The 17853-nt window shown below is 43.4% G+C and overlaps 1 protein-coding gene across 4 annotated transcripts in view; it reads left to right on the top strand.

The window, feature by feature from the left end:
* Nucleotides 1–17853, top strand: part of NUP188 (nucleoporin 188) — a 134860-nt gene that overhangs the window by 10822 nt on the left and 106185 nt on the right. For all 4 annotated transcript variants that reach the window (XM_089669093.1, XM_089669092.1, XM_089669095.1 and 1 more), the window contains exon 2: nt 15490–15544. In XM_089669093.1, coding sequence (XP_089525219.1) covers nt 15490–15544 — 55 coding nt within the window. The remainder of the gene's footprint in view (nt 1–15489; nt 15545–17853) is intronic.

Here is a 17853-nt window from a genome sequence, read left to right as displayed (position 1 = left end):
AAGTCGCTGATCGCCGCCATTACTAATAAAAAAAACCCATACATCCCAGTATATATACCACCATTTGTAGACGCTATAACTTTCACATAAACCAATTAATTTACATGTATTGGGATTTGTTTTTAGCAAAGACATGGAGCAGAATACATTGGGCCTAAATTTTTGATGAAATTTGATTTTTTACATTTTTTTACTGGACATGTTTAATAGCAAAAAGTCAAAAATATTGTTTTTTTTTTTTCTTTTTCAAAATTCAGTTTTTTTTTTTTCCTAAAGCACAAAAAATAAAAAAATGCAGAGGCAATCAAATACCACTGAAAGAAAGCTCTATTTTTGGGGAAAAAAAGGACATCAATTTTATTTATGTACAACATTGCATGACCGCGCAATTGTCAGTTAAAGTAACGCAGCGCCGTATTGCAAAAAATGGCCTGGTCAGGAAAGGGGATAAATCGTCTGGAGGGCAAGTGGTTATACCCACTGTTGCTTTGGTGGATGCTGCTGCCTGTCAATCGTGACCCTTTGAAGTAAATGAGGCCACTCTGAAAGCGCTCAGCAACTGCATGCTTCTGTGCGGTTCAAGGTGTTAAAGCAGGTGGTGAGAAAGCAATGCAATACTGCCTGCTTTAACCCCTTGTTAGCTGTACTGCACAAGGCAGGGCAGTTGCAGAGTGGCCTTGGGTCATGCTTGGCAGATGCTGCACCCACCAACCATGACAAGGCATATAACTCTTGCTACGGCTGCAACACGTGTACACCCCTGGCCTCTGCAGCTAAAGGGGGTGCGTTTGGGGAGGTGGTGGTAAAACACATCTTAACTTTTGGGTTTTACCACCTTCCAAACTGCAAATGTAAATGAACCCTTATTGTTCTGAATCCCCTATAAGGCTGCTTTCACACTGATGTGCTGTGGTCTACCTGCACCATGGATGCAGGAACACTATCATCGTTTACACATTACAAAGAATATAACATGATATGTAAAAAGGAAATCAAAGCCTCAAAAATTCAAACTGAACAACAGATTGCAAAAGTTAGCAGGACAAATATATCAATAGTAAAAAGGTCCGGTCCGAGCATGTAGGCCCTTTACAAAATAATCTAGAGTGGGTGACTGGGGACAAAGAGAAGGCAAATTTATTAAATCCCTTCTTCAGCTCTGTGTATACAAAGGAGCATGGGGGAGCTCTTGTCCATAATGGGCATGGTATTGACACAGCTCCAGATGATCCACATTGACTCACAATTAATATGATCCAAAAATATTTAGACAGAATAAAGGTGAATAAAGCACCTGGACTGGATGGCATACACACACGGGTCCTTAACTGCCTCTCGCCCGCCATATAGTACAATGACGGGCGCAAGGCAGTTCTCTTGTTCTGGAAGGACGACATATGACGTCCTCCCATTCTAACTGCGCATGTGCGGCTCCGGGAGCGCGCGGCGGTGCGCTGTGTCCCTCGGACACAGTGGATCACTGATCAACGGAAAGAGCCGAAGATGTCGGCTTGGTCATGTGATCAGCTGTGTCCAATCACATCTGATCACATGTAAACAGGGAAATGCTGGTTATTGGAATTTCTCTCCTCACAAGCTGTCACGCTGATAGCTCCAGAAGAGAGCAGAGCCGGTAATCGGCATTCCTTGGAGGGGACATGTACACTGATCATCAGGGCACTGATGATCAGTGTGCCCTGATGATCTGTGTAGCCCCAGCAGTGCCACATTTCAGTGCCTACCAGTGCACATCAATGCCACATATCAGTGCCCATCTCATTTGCCTAACAGTGCCAGTCAGTACTGCCTATCAGGGCCATATATGAGTGCTGCCTTTCAGTGCCCATCAGTGATGCCTGTCAATGCCCATCGGTGCCATGTACCAATGCCTCCTCATCAGTGCCAGCTATCAGTGTCCATCAGTGCAGCCTATCAGTGCCCATCACTACAGCCTCATTAGCGCACATCAGTGAAGGAGAAAAATCACTTATTTACAAAATTTTATAACAAAAACTAAGAAAAAACTTTTTTTTTTTCAAAATTTTCAGTGGTTTTTGGTTTAAGAAAAAATAAAAAACCCAGAGGTGATTAAACACCACCAAAATAAAGCTCTATCTGTCACAAAAAAATTATAAACATTTCATATGGATACAGTGTTGCATGACCACGCAATTGTCATTCAAAGTGTGACGGCGCTGAAAGCTGAAATTGGCCTGGGCAGGAAGGGGGTATAAGTGACCTGTAGGGTTGTGGTTAAAGAATTGAGCTCTGTCATTTCAAAGCCATTGTTTCTAATTTTTAGGGACTCTTTATTAACTGGCATAGTACCACTGGATTAGTGAAAGGCCAATGTGGTGCCAATATTTAAAAAGGGGTAAAAATCTTTATTAAGGAATTCTAGACCTGTTAGTTTAACTTCTATAGTTGGGAAGATACTGGAGAGTTTAATAAAAGACCACATAGATGAGTTCTTCCTGGAAAAAAATATCTAACAACAGACAGCATGGATTCATGAAAGACAGAATTTATCAAACAAATTTGATTTCTTTTTATGAGGGGGTGAGCAAAACCTTGGACAGAGGGGTGGCGGTGGACGTAGTATACTCGGACAGAGGGGTGGACATGGTATACATGGATTTTGCAAAAGCGTTTGACACAGTTCCCCACACGGCTAATGTGTAAGGTAAAGTCTACAGGCTTGGAAAAATCCATATGTAAATGGTTAGAAAACTGGCTAAAAGATCGTATTTAGAGAGTAGTGGTTAATGAAATATACTCTGAATGGTCTGGGGTCATCAGTGGTGTTGGGACCCTTACTTTTTAATATACAGGTGAAACTCGAAAAATTAGAATATCGTGCAAAAGTTCATTTATTTCAGTAATGCAACTTAAAAGGTGAAACTAATATACGAGATAGACTCATTACATGCAAAGCAAGATAGTTCAAGCCGTGATTTGTCATAATTGTGATGATTATGGCTTACAGCCAGGCTGAATAAAAACCAATGATTTTTAAAAAAAAAATCAAAAAAATCGTATTTTTTTTTATTTAAATCGTATTTTTTTGATTTAAATTGGATTTTTTAAATTTAAAATTGGATTTTTTTTGAATAAAATGCTTTTTAAAGAAAATATATTACCATCCAAAGGTTATTCCATCATGAAATAAAGATTCGTTTTTTAATTAGTTAGAATAAGGCTGTATATGTTTAATTTTTTTGGTAAATAAATTCCATGAATCCATTCACAATGTCATGCTCTTCCAGAGGTTTTTGTAAGATTATTGGGCAGTTTTTCTGCCTACAAGATATTATCACAGATGTTGGTTTACTTTTGCAGTTCTCAAAACTGAATTTGACTCAGCGGAGATCACATGCCTCTTCTTCACAGCAAAAATGTTATAACATGAACAGAGTTAAGAAAAAGACCTTCATCCTAACTTCTACAAACCTATGAATACAGAATCAACCCCTTCAGTGCTAAGTTTCAAGAAGTTCAGTGAATAGAATAGAAACAATATTATTCTGATTGTTTGGAGTGGAATAGATCTGCACAAGAAGAAAGTGAAACTAAGTGTGAGGAGGAAGGGGCTGACAGTCTAAGTTTCTTAAAATATATATATTTTGTTTAGCCAAATTAGTTAACAAACATGGATGTTTAAGCAAATAAGATATGCTGGAATGTTATTGTTTCAGTTGAATAAATCTTTTTAAATTGTTATTAAGGTAATGATTATTTTTCTCCTTCCTAAGTACAACAGAAAAGTTGTCCAAATATGAATGATTAACCTATTAAACTGGGGATAAAAAAACTAATATGAAAAGTTGTTATTCTAAAAATCTTCATCTACTTGTATATTAAAGTTATACCAGCAAGAATTAGTCTTTATGTAGAAAACTAGGATTTAAATCAAGCCTTACTGACTAGTGATTTAAATCGTGATTTAAATCAGTTTGATTTAAATCAAATCCACCCTGCTTACAGCTCATGAAAACCCCAAATCCACAATCTCAGAAAATTAGAATATTACATGCAATCAATAAAACAAGGATTGTACATAGAACAATATCGGACCTCTGAAAAGTATAAGCATGCATATGTACTCAGTACTTGGTTTGGGCCCCTTTTGCAGCAATTACTGCCTCAATGCGGCGTGGCATGGAAGCTATCAGCCTGTGGCACTGCTGAGGTGTTATGGAAGACCAGGATGCTTCAATAGCGGCCTTCAGCTCTTCTGCATTGCTCGGTCTCATGTCTCTCCTTTTTCTTTTGGCAATGCCCCATAGATTCTCTATGGGGTTCAGGTCAGGCGAGTTTGCTGGCCAATCAAGCACAGTAATCCCACGGTCATTGAACCAGGTGCTTTTGGCAGTGTGGGCAGATGCCAAGTCCTGTTGGAAAATGAAGTCAGTATCCCCATAAAGCTCGTCTGCGGAAGGAAGCATGAAGTGCTCCAAAATCTCCTGGTAGACGGCTGCGTTGACCCTGGACTTAATGAAGCACAGTGGACCAACACCAACAGATGACATGGCTCCCCAAATCAACACAGACTGTGGAAACTTCACACTGGACTTCAAGCATCTTGCAGTGTGTGCCTCTCCATTCTTCCTCCATACTCTGGGTCCTTGGGCCTCTCCATTCTTCCTCCATACTCTGGGTCCTTGATTTCCAAATGAGATGCAAAAGTTGCTCTTATCAGAAAAGAGGACTTTGGACCACTGAGCAACAGACAGGTCTGTTTTTCTTTAGCCCAGGTAAGACGATTGTGACGTTGTTTGTTGTTCAGGAGGAATACGACATTTGAAGCCCATGTCCAGGATCTGTCTGTTTGTGGTGGCTGTTGATGCACTGACTCCAGCCTCAGTCCACTCCTTGTGCAATTCCCCAAAACTTTTGAATGGCCTTTTCCTGACAATCCTCTCCAGGGTGCAGTCATCCCTGCTGCTTGTGCACCTTTTTCTTCCACACTTTTCCCTTCCAAATAACTTTTTATTAATGTACTTTGATACAGCACTTTGGGAACATCCAACTTCTTTTGCAATTACCTTTTGAGGCTTTCCCTCCTTATGGAGGGTGTCAATGATGGTTTTCTGCACAACTGTCAGGTTAGCAGTCTTTCCCATGATTGTGATTCCTACTGAACCAGACTGAGAGACCATTTAAAGGCTCAGGAACCCTTTGCAGGTGTTATGGCTTAATTAGCTGATTAGAATGGGACACTTTGAGCCGAGAATATTGCACCTTTCACAATATTCTAATTTTCTGAGATTGTGGATTTGGCGTTTTCATGAGCTATAAACCATAATCATCACAGTGATGACAAATCACGGCTTGAACTATCTTACTTTGCATCTAATGAGTCTATCTCATATATTAGTAAACATTTTAAGTTGCATTACTGAAATAAATGAACTTTTGCACAAATTTCTAATTTTTCGAGTTTCACCTGTATTTATAAACGATATAGGGTCTGGGATTACAAATCCCATTTCAGTCTTTGCAGATGACACCAAACTGTGCAGTGAAATAACATCCTTACAGGACGGCTTCTAATTACAAGCCAACCTCAATGCACTATGTAATTGGGGAGCTATGTGGCAAATGAGGATTAATGTTGATAAATGTAAGGTTATGCTTTTGGGGGCTAAGAATATTCATGCATCATACATACTAGGGGGGTACAACTGGGGGATTCAATGGTGGAGAAGGATCTGGGGGTTCTCGTAGATCACAAGCTTACTAATGGCATGCAATGCCAAGCTGCGGTTTATAAAGCGAGCAAAATCCTCTCTTGTATTAAAAGAGGTATAGACTCCAGAGAGCGATATCATATTACCCCGGTACAAATCATTCGTAACACCTCATCTGGAATATGCAGTTCAGTTTTGGGCACCAATTCACAAAAAGAACATTGGGGAACTGGAGAAAGTACAGAGAAGGGCAACCAAACTGATAAGAGGCATGGAGGAGCTCAGCTTTGAGGAAAGATTAGAGGAACTGAATTTATTCTCTCTTGAGAAGAGGAGATTAAGGGGGATATTATCAACATGTATAAATACATCAGTGGTTCATATAGAGAACTCGGTGTAGAGCTATTCACCCTGAGGTCATCACAGGACAAGGGGGCACTCTTTATGTCTGGAGGCAAAGAAATTTAATCTCCAAACACGGAAAAGTTTCTTCACCGTAAGAGCTGTGAAAATGTGGAATAGACTCCCTCAAGAGTTGGTTCTGGCCAGCTCAGTGGATTGCTTTAAAAAGTCCTGGATTATTTCTTACATACACAGAATATAACTGGATACTAACATTTATAGGTAAAGTTGATCCATGGAATATCCAATTGCCTCTCAGGGAATCAGGAAGGAATTTTTTCTTATGTAGGAGCAAATTGGATCATGCTTTGCTAGGTTTTTGCCTTCCTCTGGGTCAATTGTGGGTGTAAAATTATAATTTATTTTTTTTTTATGTTTGAACTGGATGGACTTTTGTCTTTTTTCAACCAGACTAACTATGTGCAGTGCATCTACGACTTTCCTGGGTTAGTTGCGCTTGGACATAGGCTTCTATTATATCTTGCAGGTGTGGTGCACATTCAGGAGTTTTGGGGTGCTTTCATATAGTGCACCAAACCCGCAAGATATAAAAGAAGTCTATGGCTAAGCGCAGGAAAGCTGCAGGCACACTGCGCTGCACCCGTGGTGTGGGTATACCTCAGTACATCAGTGTGAAAGCAGCCCTATACTATTATACTCAGTGTATTGCATCACACTGACCTAAAGATCTCTTCTTTCCTACTGCTGGCACCACTCTGGAGACCGCTAGTCGGGATAAGAGGTGGAGTGTAGTCGGTATCATTCTGCATAGGACAGGAGCCATTACTACAGAGGAGGCCTCAGCTTATGCGGCTCTTGCTCCCTACTACAGCTCCAACTTTACAAGTGGCACCTCTGCATTGCACTCTGATGTTCTGGAATGGCAGGCTAGCAAGCCCAGACCATGATCTACCAAACACCTGTCTGCAATCTACTGGTAGAAAAAAAAAAAATGTTTGTAGCACACGCATCCTCCCCCCACCCCCCTCCCCCCAAAAAAGAAGGTGGACACACGTTGGTACGCAAACAGCGATCACACCACACATGGTGCATCACGGCGAACGTGAGATCAAGGGAAGTTATTCTTCCACCAGACCTCATGTGTAGCTCTGAAGTGGTAACCTGTAAAGGCTTTTAACTAGTTGTAGACCGCCCCATGTATACAGTTGCAAGAAAAAGTATGTGAACCCCTTGGGATTACGTGGAGTTTTGCATGAATTGGGCATAAAATGTGCTCTGAACATCATCTAAGTCACAACAATAGAAGAACACAGTCTGCTGAACTTAATACTACACAAACATTAGATGTTGCCATGTTTTAATTGCACATAACATGTAAACATTCACAGTGCAGGGAGGAAAAAGTATGTGAGTCCCTAGCTTAATGACTTCTCCCAGAGCTAATTGGAGCCAGGAGTGAGCCAACCTTGACTCCAATCAGTGTGATGATATTGGATGTGTTGCTGACAGCTGTCCTGCCCTTGAAAACACACACACACCTGTTTTGGGTTTACTGGTTTCAAGAAACACTGTCTGATGTGAACCATGCCTCGCAGAAAAGAGCTCTCAGAAGACCTACGATCAAGAATTGCTGACTTGCATGAAGCTGGAAAGGCTTACAAAAGTATCTCCAAAAGCGTTGATGTTCATGTGTCCACGGTAAGACAGACTGTCTACCTGGAGAAATTTTAGCACTGTTGCTACTCTCCCTAGGCGTGGTCATCCTGTAAAAATGACTACAAGAGCATAGCGCAGAATGCTGCATGAGGTAAAGAAGAATCCCAGAGCGTCAGCTAAAGACCTACAGAAATCTCTGGCACATGCTAACGTTTTTGTTGACACATCTACAATAAGGAAAACATTAAACAAGAATGGAGTACATGGGAGGACACCACGGAGGAAGCCATTGCTGTTCAAAAAGAATATTACAGCACGTTTGAAGTTTGCAAAAGAGCGCCTGGATGTTCCACAGCACTACTGGCAAAATATACTGTGGACAGATGAAACCAAGATTGAGTTGTTTGGGAAGAACACACAACAGTATGTGTGGAGAAAAAAAGGCACAGCACACCAACATCAAAACCTCATCCCCACTGTAAAACATGGCGGAGGGAGCATCATGGTTTGGCGCTGCTTTGCTGCCTCAGGGCCTGGACGGATTGTTGTCATTGATGGGAAAATGAATTCCAGAGTTTATCAAGACATTTTGCAGGAAAACGTACGACCATCTGTCCGCCCACTGAAGCTCCGCAGAGGATGGGTGATGCAACAGGACAATGACCCAAAGCATACAAGTAATTCAACAAAACAATGGCTGCAACAGCACAGAATACGCCTTCTGGAGTGGCCCAGTCAGAGTCCTGACCTCAACCCGATTGAAATGCTGTGGCATGACCTTAAGAGAGCAATTCACACCAGACATCCCAAGAATATTGCTACAGTGAAACAGTTTTGTGAAGAGGAGTGGTCCAAAATGACTCCAGATCGTTGTGCAGGTCTGATCTGCAACTACAGGGAACGTTTGGTTGAGGTTATTGCTGCCAAAGGAGGGTCAACCAGTTATTAAGTCCAAAGGTTCACATACTTTTTCCTCCCTGCACTGTGAATGTTTACATGTTATGTGCAATTAAACCATGGCAACATCTAATGTTTGTGTAGTATTATGTTCAGCAGACTGTTCTTCTATTGTTGTGACTTAGATGACGTTCAGAGCACATTTTATGCCCAATTCATGCAAAACTCCACGTAATCCTAAGGGGTTCACATACTTTTTCTTGCAACTGTATATACTGCGGCCACTCTGTGCCAGATCATGTATGTGATGGCATTTCCGGGTAGGGTGTGAGCTCGCCTGCTACCCCATCTGTGTTGTCATCATGGGTTGATCTAGGGGAGTGTTGGGGTGGGATCCCAGGTCACTTCTCCCCATGGACATTGAGTCTGGCCTGCTCCTCCTCTCCTCTCCTCCCTCCTCTCTCCTCTCCCCAGCCTAGAAGGCAGCCTAGTATGGTAAACTAGAAGGTCTGGAAAGACATGACCGTGGCACAGAGGACAGGGTGGTGCAGGCTGTGCTCTCCCCCTCCTGTCATAGCTGTGTTCCTCTATAGAGCAGATGTCACTGGATTGCGCTGACATTGAACTGTACACAGTTTCTCTACTGCCCCTTATCCACATTTCCAGCTGCTGGGAGATAAGCAGCCCCTGAAGGTCATAGGGGGCTGGTCATCAAACAGTGTGTGTACAGTCCACTCTAGCGATCCTGTGACATCTGCTTTATGGAGGAGGGCAGTTATGACAGGAGGGGGTGGAACTTACAAGTAGGGGAATTTTACTTTGAACTTAATGGGGGGGGGGGGGGGGAGTTAACAATCATTTTGTAGTTGGGATGAGAAATTTATGGAGAAGTGGTGAAAGGTGGGCTCTTTGTAATGGAAAAAGTAATTTTGAGGGGGGGGGGTGTTCGTTCTAGGAAGGGTAATGGGGAGGATATGTGCTTGGAGGGGGGATTGGGGAGATCTTTGGCTCAGAGGTGGAATTGGGAAGGAGTTGACCCTCTGTGCCCTGCACTTGATGGCCCCTGTCCCCCGCACGGCTGATCCCCCCCTTTCCTCTGCCTTTATGATCCCACTTCTTTGCCATACTGACCCCTGTCCTCTGCGCTGCTGAACATTGGCTTGCTGCCCCCTCTACACTGCCCTGCAGATCCTTATCCTCTGCACTGCAGATCCATGTTCTCTGCCCATGTCCTCCACCTTGCTGCCTCCTGCATACTGCCCTGCTGACTCCCTGTACATTGCCCTACTAATTCCTGCTCTTTGCCCTGCTGACCCCAATATTCTGCCCTACTGTCTTTAGTACACTCCCCTGCTGACCTCTCATACTCTGCCCTGCTGGCCCTCTGTACACTCCCCTGCTGACCCACTGCTCACTAACTTGCTGACTCTCTGTTCTCTGCCCTGCTAACCCTTAAACAATGCCCTGAGTTCCACTGTACCCTGCCCTACAAACTAATAGTGCCTGTACATTGCCATACAAACTACTGATCCTATCTTCTTCCCTGCTGATCCCCTGTACACTGCTCTAATGCCTCCTATACACTGTCCTGCTTACCTCACTTCCTCTGCCCCTGACATTTTTTGCTGCAACCCCACATCAGACTGGCTAGGTCCGGATTTGGCTGGCATTTGGTACAGCACAAGTCGGTCAGCAGGTCCCGGCCAATGATTTACGACCTGGCCCTGCTTATTGGCTTAGCGAATCACAGTACAGAGCCCCGTGTTTACTAACAACATAGGGCTCTGTACACGGAGCAGCGATGTGGCTGTTTTTTTTCCCTTCAAAGCAAGGAGAAAAAACAGCCACATCTCTTAGTGAAAGCAGCACAAGTTACACATTGTTAGGCACACAGTTAACCCTTTGACCCTAGATGTTAACCCCTTATAAGCCAGTGTCATTAGTACAGTGACAGTGTATAATAGTATTATCAATCACTGTATTGGTGTCAGTGGCAGTCAGTCAGTTTCCACCCAGTGTTGGTTAGTGTCAGATTGCCTGCCACACTATCACAGCCCCACTATAAGTCTCTGATCAATGCCATTTCAAGCATATCAATAAATAAATTAAAATCCCAGTATATAAACCATTGTTTGTAGACACTATAACTTCAACACAAAACAATATACAGTTATTGGGATTTTTTTTTCCAAAGACATGTAGCAGAATACATTTTGGCCTACATTTATGAAGATATGTTATTTAAAAGAAAAATAATTATTGAATATGTTTTATAGCAAAAAGTAAAAAAAAAATATTTTCTTTGTTTATATTGCATAAAAAAAACAAACAAACAACCTTGTGATCAAATACCACCAAAAGAAAGCTCTATTTGTGTGAAAAAAAGTATATAAATTTCATTCGGGTACTGTTGCATGACTGTGCAATTGCCAGTCTATTTACTTTGTGTAGCATCATCTTTTATGTTTTTACTAAACAATTGGATATTATAGTTTGTTTTTGCTCATTTATACTCTTTAAATTGTATTAAAAAAAAAAACATAGCGTTTGAAAAACCGCTAGGCAAATATCGCTTGACATAAAAAAAATGCAACACCCGCCTTTTTATTTTCTTTGGAGAGACATCGGGGTCTAAACAAACCTTATCTAATGTCTTTTTTGAGACAGACAGTCCCTTTCTCTGCAGCCTGAGCTGCACTGTGAATGACTGAATAGGAGCCTGTATAGACTTCTATTCATTCATAAAATGAAACATAGTACACAGTGTTTACTATGTTACATTCACAAACAGTCTGTTTTCATTCAGGAATGGAAGGGGGCTGGTGAACACATATTTACCAGCCCCCCCTGCTGTCCATCCTGACAGCGATCTCCAGCTGCAGCCGGCGGGAGGGTGAGGAGGGAAAGCCAGCTAGCAGCGGGGTGAAGCAGCAGGAATGTGAGAAATGTCAGTTCCATACGGCATACAGAATTGGCCAGCTGGAAGCAGTGCTGTAGGTCTTTATGCCATACAGACCTGGCATTGAAAAAGTCAAAGGATATGTTTACCTTTGTAACGTGTTACATGTTACACCCATATTCAGGGTGTAACATGTTATGAAAAGACCAGCCCCTGATTCCCCCCCTGATGACAGTTGTCACAATTTACAGCCACATCACTTATTCACTGTATTCTGTGAATGGGAAAAATAAAACGTTTCGACAGCCTTTATGGCTGTTGGCTTGTAGTTCTCAGTTAATTACCATGGCACTGCGGTAGTTCATTGATTCGAGGTACAAGCAGACAGATACACTGACACGTCTGCAGGAATCCTGCATGTCACTAGAGATCTGCTGCTCGCTGGTGCAATGCTTTCCAGGCTCTCAAAAAAAAATAGTAAATGCACATTTTTTTTTTATCTGCACAAATTGTGCACTTATCATTTTTTGTTAAAAGGTGAACTTATCCTTTAAGTCTGATAGTCACTGTCCTGCCAGTTGCCTGATTTCAGTCTTCTAAATCCTCAGAGTGCTTCCAGGTATACCTGGGAAAAGGATGATGAATATTTGCGGTTCATGTCGCTGTCTGCAGTGCCAGAATGCTGCCTACCGTATTTTTCGCTCCATAAGACGCACTTTTTTCCCCCCAAAAAAGGGGGGAAAATGTCAGTGCGTCTTATGGAGCGAATATGGAGCGGCCGGTCCGGTATTTCCACCGCGGCCGTGTCAGAATACCGGGCCGGCCGCTCAGCTCTGCAGCGGGACCTTATGGAGATGACTGCTGACCTTTGGGGAGGTGGGGAGCGGGTACCTGAATTTGACAGGTACCTGCTCTTACTTCTTTGTTCTTTGATCTTACCTGTTCCTCTATCCAGCGGCGTGCTGTCTTCCGGCTTCTGTAGTGTGGGCACTGGGCATGACAGCCGGGTGCCAAGTGCGCATGCGCAAGAAGTGGTGCTTTTTGTGAATGGTAAAGCGGTACCTGGGACACATGACAGATCCCAGAAGCCGCCGGACCAATCACAAAGCGCAAATGCTTCTCGCTCATGCGCACTGGGCACCCAGCTGTCATGCCGAGCGCCATTACAGAAGCCGGGAAGACAGCGCGCGGCTGGATCGAGGAACAGGTAAGATCAAACAAAAACTCTGCGGAAGTAAGAGCGGGTACCTGTCAAATTCAGGTACCCGCTCCCCACCTCCCCAAAGGTCAGCAGTCATCTGTACTGTCCGCAGTCTCTGGTCATCCCTGTGCTGTCCGCAGTCTCTGGTCATCCCTGTGCTGTCCGCAGTCTCTGGTCATCCCTGTGCTGTCCGCAGTCTCTGGTCATCCCTGTGCTGTCCGCAGTCTCTGGTCATCCCTGTGCTGTCCGCAGTCTCTGGTCATCTCCTGTACTATGTCTGCAGTCCGTTAGTTCAGAATTTTTTTTTTCCTGTTTTCTGCCTCTAAAACCTAGGCGCGTCTTATGGTCAGGTGCGTCTTATGGAGCAAAAAATACGGTAATTTACAGGTTAAGTTCACCTTTAGAATGTGTTATTTAGGGTGTAACAGTTACAACTTTTAAAGTTGGTGCAGCTGTATGGGGCTCCACCCACTCAACTTCGTCATTCATTTACAGGCATCTGTGAATGAGTAAACTACAAGTCGGTGGCAGATGACTTGTAGTTCTCAGCCTGTGCAGAGGTACGAGGCGAGTGTTCACGAGCCTGACATTGTATCCATTATTTGCTGATCTTCTTGAGATCCTTCTTTTGGTAGAAGAGCGCCCAATATCTAAGGACCCTCTTATTTTTAAAGGGGCTTCCAGATTCCAATAATTCCCCCCACCTGCAGATCCTCTCAAACACCGGGACAGGGTTATAGGAAAGAGGTCCATCTCCTCGTCAACATGGTAACTAGCTGCTTTGCAAGGGGGATTCCCTCTAGAAAAGTACCCATTCCCTAATGTTGAGGGTATGTGGCCCGATATGATTCCTGGAATGGGGGCACAATTATCCCCCCTCTTTACTGGCTAACCAAGCTGCATGTGTAGAGGAAGGTCTGAATCTTATAAGGCACCTCATATGTCACCCCCCCTTTTTTTTTTACATATATCCTGCCTCTTTGTTTATATTCAACTGTCAGTTGGAGATACATAGCTGATGGCAAAATGGGCCAGGTGGGGAAGAGTCATGGTTGTTAGAATGCTTGCAACTTCCAGCCTAACAGCAACCAGTAGCCAGGTGCAGATTGAGCGGGAAGCTGGCACATTTAGCAGTGGTAGTGAATGTTTTATATCCAACTTCAGCTGGTCCGGTCTTCGATAAAATAACACGTTAAATAAAGAACAAAGTATTAAATACTGCAAATAAAAAAGGCAATGCGTGTGTTTGAAAAATGTATGTTTTTTAGTGAGTTGACTACTTCTTAGATAAACGTGTCTCTGAACAGAGTACACTGCCTAATGGTTTGCTCTAGGTTCCTATAACATATCACTAGATTCTAGTTTCAGTATCTTCAAGTGCATGGATGTTAATCTTCAGCACTGAGACTGCTGGTGCAGGACATTTAAGCATTGTTAAGGGAGGTTAAATGTTCAGTTAGGCCAGGGGTCTGCAACCTTTAAGCCGCAAAACCATTGCAACATTTAAAACAAATCCGACACTGCATATATTGCAAAAAGCGCTCTGGTCATGAAGGGGGTTTAAGGGCCCAGTAAGCAAAGGGTTAATCAGGGCCACAGTGTATCGTCATAATCACAAACATAGCCTTAGGTCAGTGGTGGGCAACCTTTTTTTTCAACTGAGCCAAATCTCGCCAAAACCACGATTGAAATTTATTTTGAGAGCCACATTTTTAAAACTGAAAATACATCCCCCATATAGTAATTCATCCCCCATATAGTAATTCATCCCCCATAGTAATTCATCCCCCATATAGTAATTCATCCCCCATATAGTAATTCATCCCCCATATAGTAATTCATCCCCCATAGTAATTCATCCCCCATAGTAATTCATCCCCCACATAGTAATTCATCCCCCACATAGTAATTCATCCCCCACATAGTAATTCATCCCCCATATAGTAATTCATCCCCCACATAGTAATTCATCCCCCATATAGTAATTCATCCCCCATATAGTAATTCATCCCCCATATAGTAATTCATCCCCCATAGTAATTCATCCCCCATAGTAATTCATCCCCCCTATAGTAATTCATTCCCCATATTGTGTCAATTCACTTACCTTTGCTCCGCGCGTTCCTCTCGCCGTGTTCCCGCGCAGTTCCGGTCTTCAGGGCGGACTGTGAGAGGAGTTCGTCACGCTGCCCCGCCTACATCCTGACAGCCAATGTTTGCCACGCTCCGCGGGCCGGATTAAAAGGTCCGCCGGGCCGTAGTTTGCCCATTACTGGGCTAGCTGCAGAGTCCTGACTTTTGGGGCGGACGCCTGAGAGGAGGGAGGGGAGCGGGCGCCCGGCACACAGAAGAGCCGCATTGAAGTGTGTAAATAGCCACGGCTTGCCGACCACTGAGCTACGGCAACCCTATTGCCTGTCACCTGGTGGGCAGTGAGCTCCGGAGCCGCAGCAAAGGTGAAAAAGAGCCGCATGCGGCTCTGGAGCCGCGGGTTGCCGACACCCAGGTTAGGCGGTCAGCCATTTAGGAGTTGCTTTTTGTGTTGAGTGCCATACACCAAAAATTGCCAGTGATGGATTCCTGACACTAGAATGAACACTTTTTACTTTCAGCTGAAATGCCCTGTGATTAGATAGCATGACTGATTTTTTTTTTCTTTCAAGTTTAACATGTGCATGATGACATATGAGGATCTGATCTTTATCTTCTGTTATAACCTTTGCCACATTACCAGTTGGTTTTCATGAACTAATTTTCTTTATGATTTGGTTTTCTGTTTGTAGAAGCAGCCGGGAGCTGTGGACCATTTTGCTTGGGCGATCGGCCTTGAGGGACCCAGTAAGTCAAATATTTCATTGTGGAATTTTAGAAACTGCAGAAAGCTTAATGAAAACCAACTCAAAAGATGTAGGCCACTGACAATCTTTGTTAAATTATTTGCTGGTTTTTATGCTGGTCCCCCTGCTGCACTATTTCCAAATCACTGTCCCAAAGAACACATGCAATGTGTAGAAAGAAATTGGTGATTTAGAAATAACTGAAGCCATAGGATCAGCCTGTAAGCCAGGCAACTAGCATTGGTAGCCTTCTCATTGCTTATGGTGGGGTTTCCTTCAGTACAAGAAAAAAAAATAGAGCACGGAAACTTAAAGTTTTGTCTTGGCGGTCTAGGAGGTACACTCCAGTCAGAGTTGAAAATAAAGCTTTGAGGCACATAAGGATAGCACAGCATACCTGTGCAGTATTTCAACAGTTTGTCCAGCCAAAACTTTTTTTTTGTAGTTTTGGATCGAGTGGGGAATGATTAGTATGCCTGTTACATTTTTACTGCTTTTTAGGGATCCTGCGCTTTGTGAATGGCCCAGAGCCTTCTGGGACCTGTCATGTGTCCCAGAAGACACCGGACCATTCACAAAGCACAGCGCTTTTCGCGCATGCGCAGTGGGCACCTGGCTGTCACAGAAGCCGCCGCGAGAAGACTACAGCGCTGGAGCGAGGAACAGGTAAGTCCCTGCAGGAGAGAAGAGCTGAGCGGCTGGCCCGATATTCTGACATGGTGGCGGCACAAAGACCGGACCGGCCTCTTTACATTCGCTCCATAAGACACACTGACATTTTCCCCCCTTTTTTGGGGGAAAAAAGTGCGTCTTATGGAGCGAAAAATACGGTAAGCCTTTTTAGCCTATTTGAAGTGGTCTTCTCCCCTAGTGTTTTTCATTGGCTAAAACAAAAGCACCTGAAGCTTGGCTACATATGTAAAATGCTTGATGTGCACTTCTACAAAGCTTGTACAGGTGCATCTCAATAAATCAGAATATCATCAAAAAGTTAATTTATTTCAGTAATTCAATTCAAAAAGTGAAACTCATATATTATATACAGTTGCAAGAAAAAGTATGTGAACCCCTTGGGATTATGTAGTTTTGCATGAATTGGGTATAAAATGTGCTCTGAACGTCATCTAAGTCACAACAATAGAAGAACACAGTCTGCTGAACATAATACTACACAAACATTAGATGTTGCCATGGTTTAATTGCACATAACATGTAAACATTCACAGTGCAGGGAGGAAAAAGTATGTGAGGCCCTAGCTTAATGACTTCTCCCAGAGCTAACTGGAGCCAGGAGTGAGCCAACCTTGACTCCAATCCGTGTGATGATATTGGATGTGTTGCTGACAGCTGTCCTGCCCTTAAAAAACACAAACCTGTTTTGGGTTTACTGGTTTCAAGAAGCACTGTCTGATGTGAACCATGCCTCGCAGAAAAGAGCTCTCAGGAGACCTACGATCAAGAATTGTTGACTTGCATGAAGCTGGAAAGGGTTACAAAAGCCTTGATGTTAATGTGTCCATGGTAAGACAGACTGTCTACAAATGGAGAAAGTTTAGCACAGTTGCTACTCTCCCTAGGCGTGGTCGTCCTGTAAAAATGACTGTAAGAGCACAGCGCAGAATGCTGCATGAGGTAAAGAAGAATCCCAGAGCGTCACCTAAAGACCTACAGAAATCTCTGGCACATGCTAACATTTTTGTTGACACATCTACAATAAGGAAAACATTAAACAAGAATGGAGTACATGGGAGGACACCACGGAGGAAGCCATTGCTGTCCAAAAAGAATATTGCGTTTGAAGTTTGAAAAAGAGCACCTGGATGTTCCACAGCACTACTGGCAAAATATACTGTGGACAGATGAAACCAAGATTGAGTTGTTTGGGAAGAACACACAACACTATGTGTGGAGAAAAAAAGGCACAGCACACCAACATCAAAACCTCATCCCCACTGTAAAACATGGCGGAGGGAGCATCATGGTTTGGGGCTGCTTTGCTGCCTCAGGGCCTGGACGGATTGTTGTCATTGATGGGAAAATGAATTCCAGAGTTTATCAAGACATTTTGCAGGAAAACGTACGACCATCTGTCCGCCAACTGAAGCTCCGCAGAGGATGGGTGATGCAACAGGACAATGACCCAAAGCATACAAGTAATTCAACAAAACAATGGCTGCAACAGCACCGAATACGCCTTCTGGAGTGGCCCAGTCAGAGTCTTGACCTCAACCCGATTGAAATGCTGTGGCATGACCTTAAGAGAGCAATTCACACCAGACATCCCAAGAATATTGCTACACTGAAACAGTT

This window comes from Staurois parvus, unplaced genomic scaffold (assembly GCF_062004578.1).
Source record: "Staurois parvus isolate SC_StPar_1 unplaced genomic scaffold, SC_StPar_1.0 ptg000068l, whole genome shotgun sequence".
Lineage (NCBI taxonomy): Eukaryota > Metazoa > Chordata > Amphibia > Anura > Ranidae > Staurois > Staurois parvus.
The sequence above is the reverse complement of the archived record's forward strand: the minus strand, read 5'-3'. Positions and strand labels throughout refer to the sequence as shown.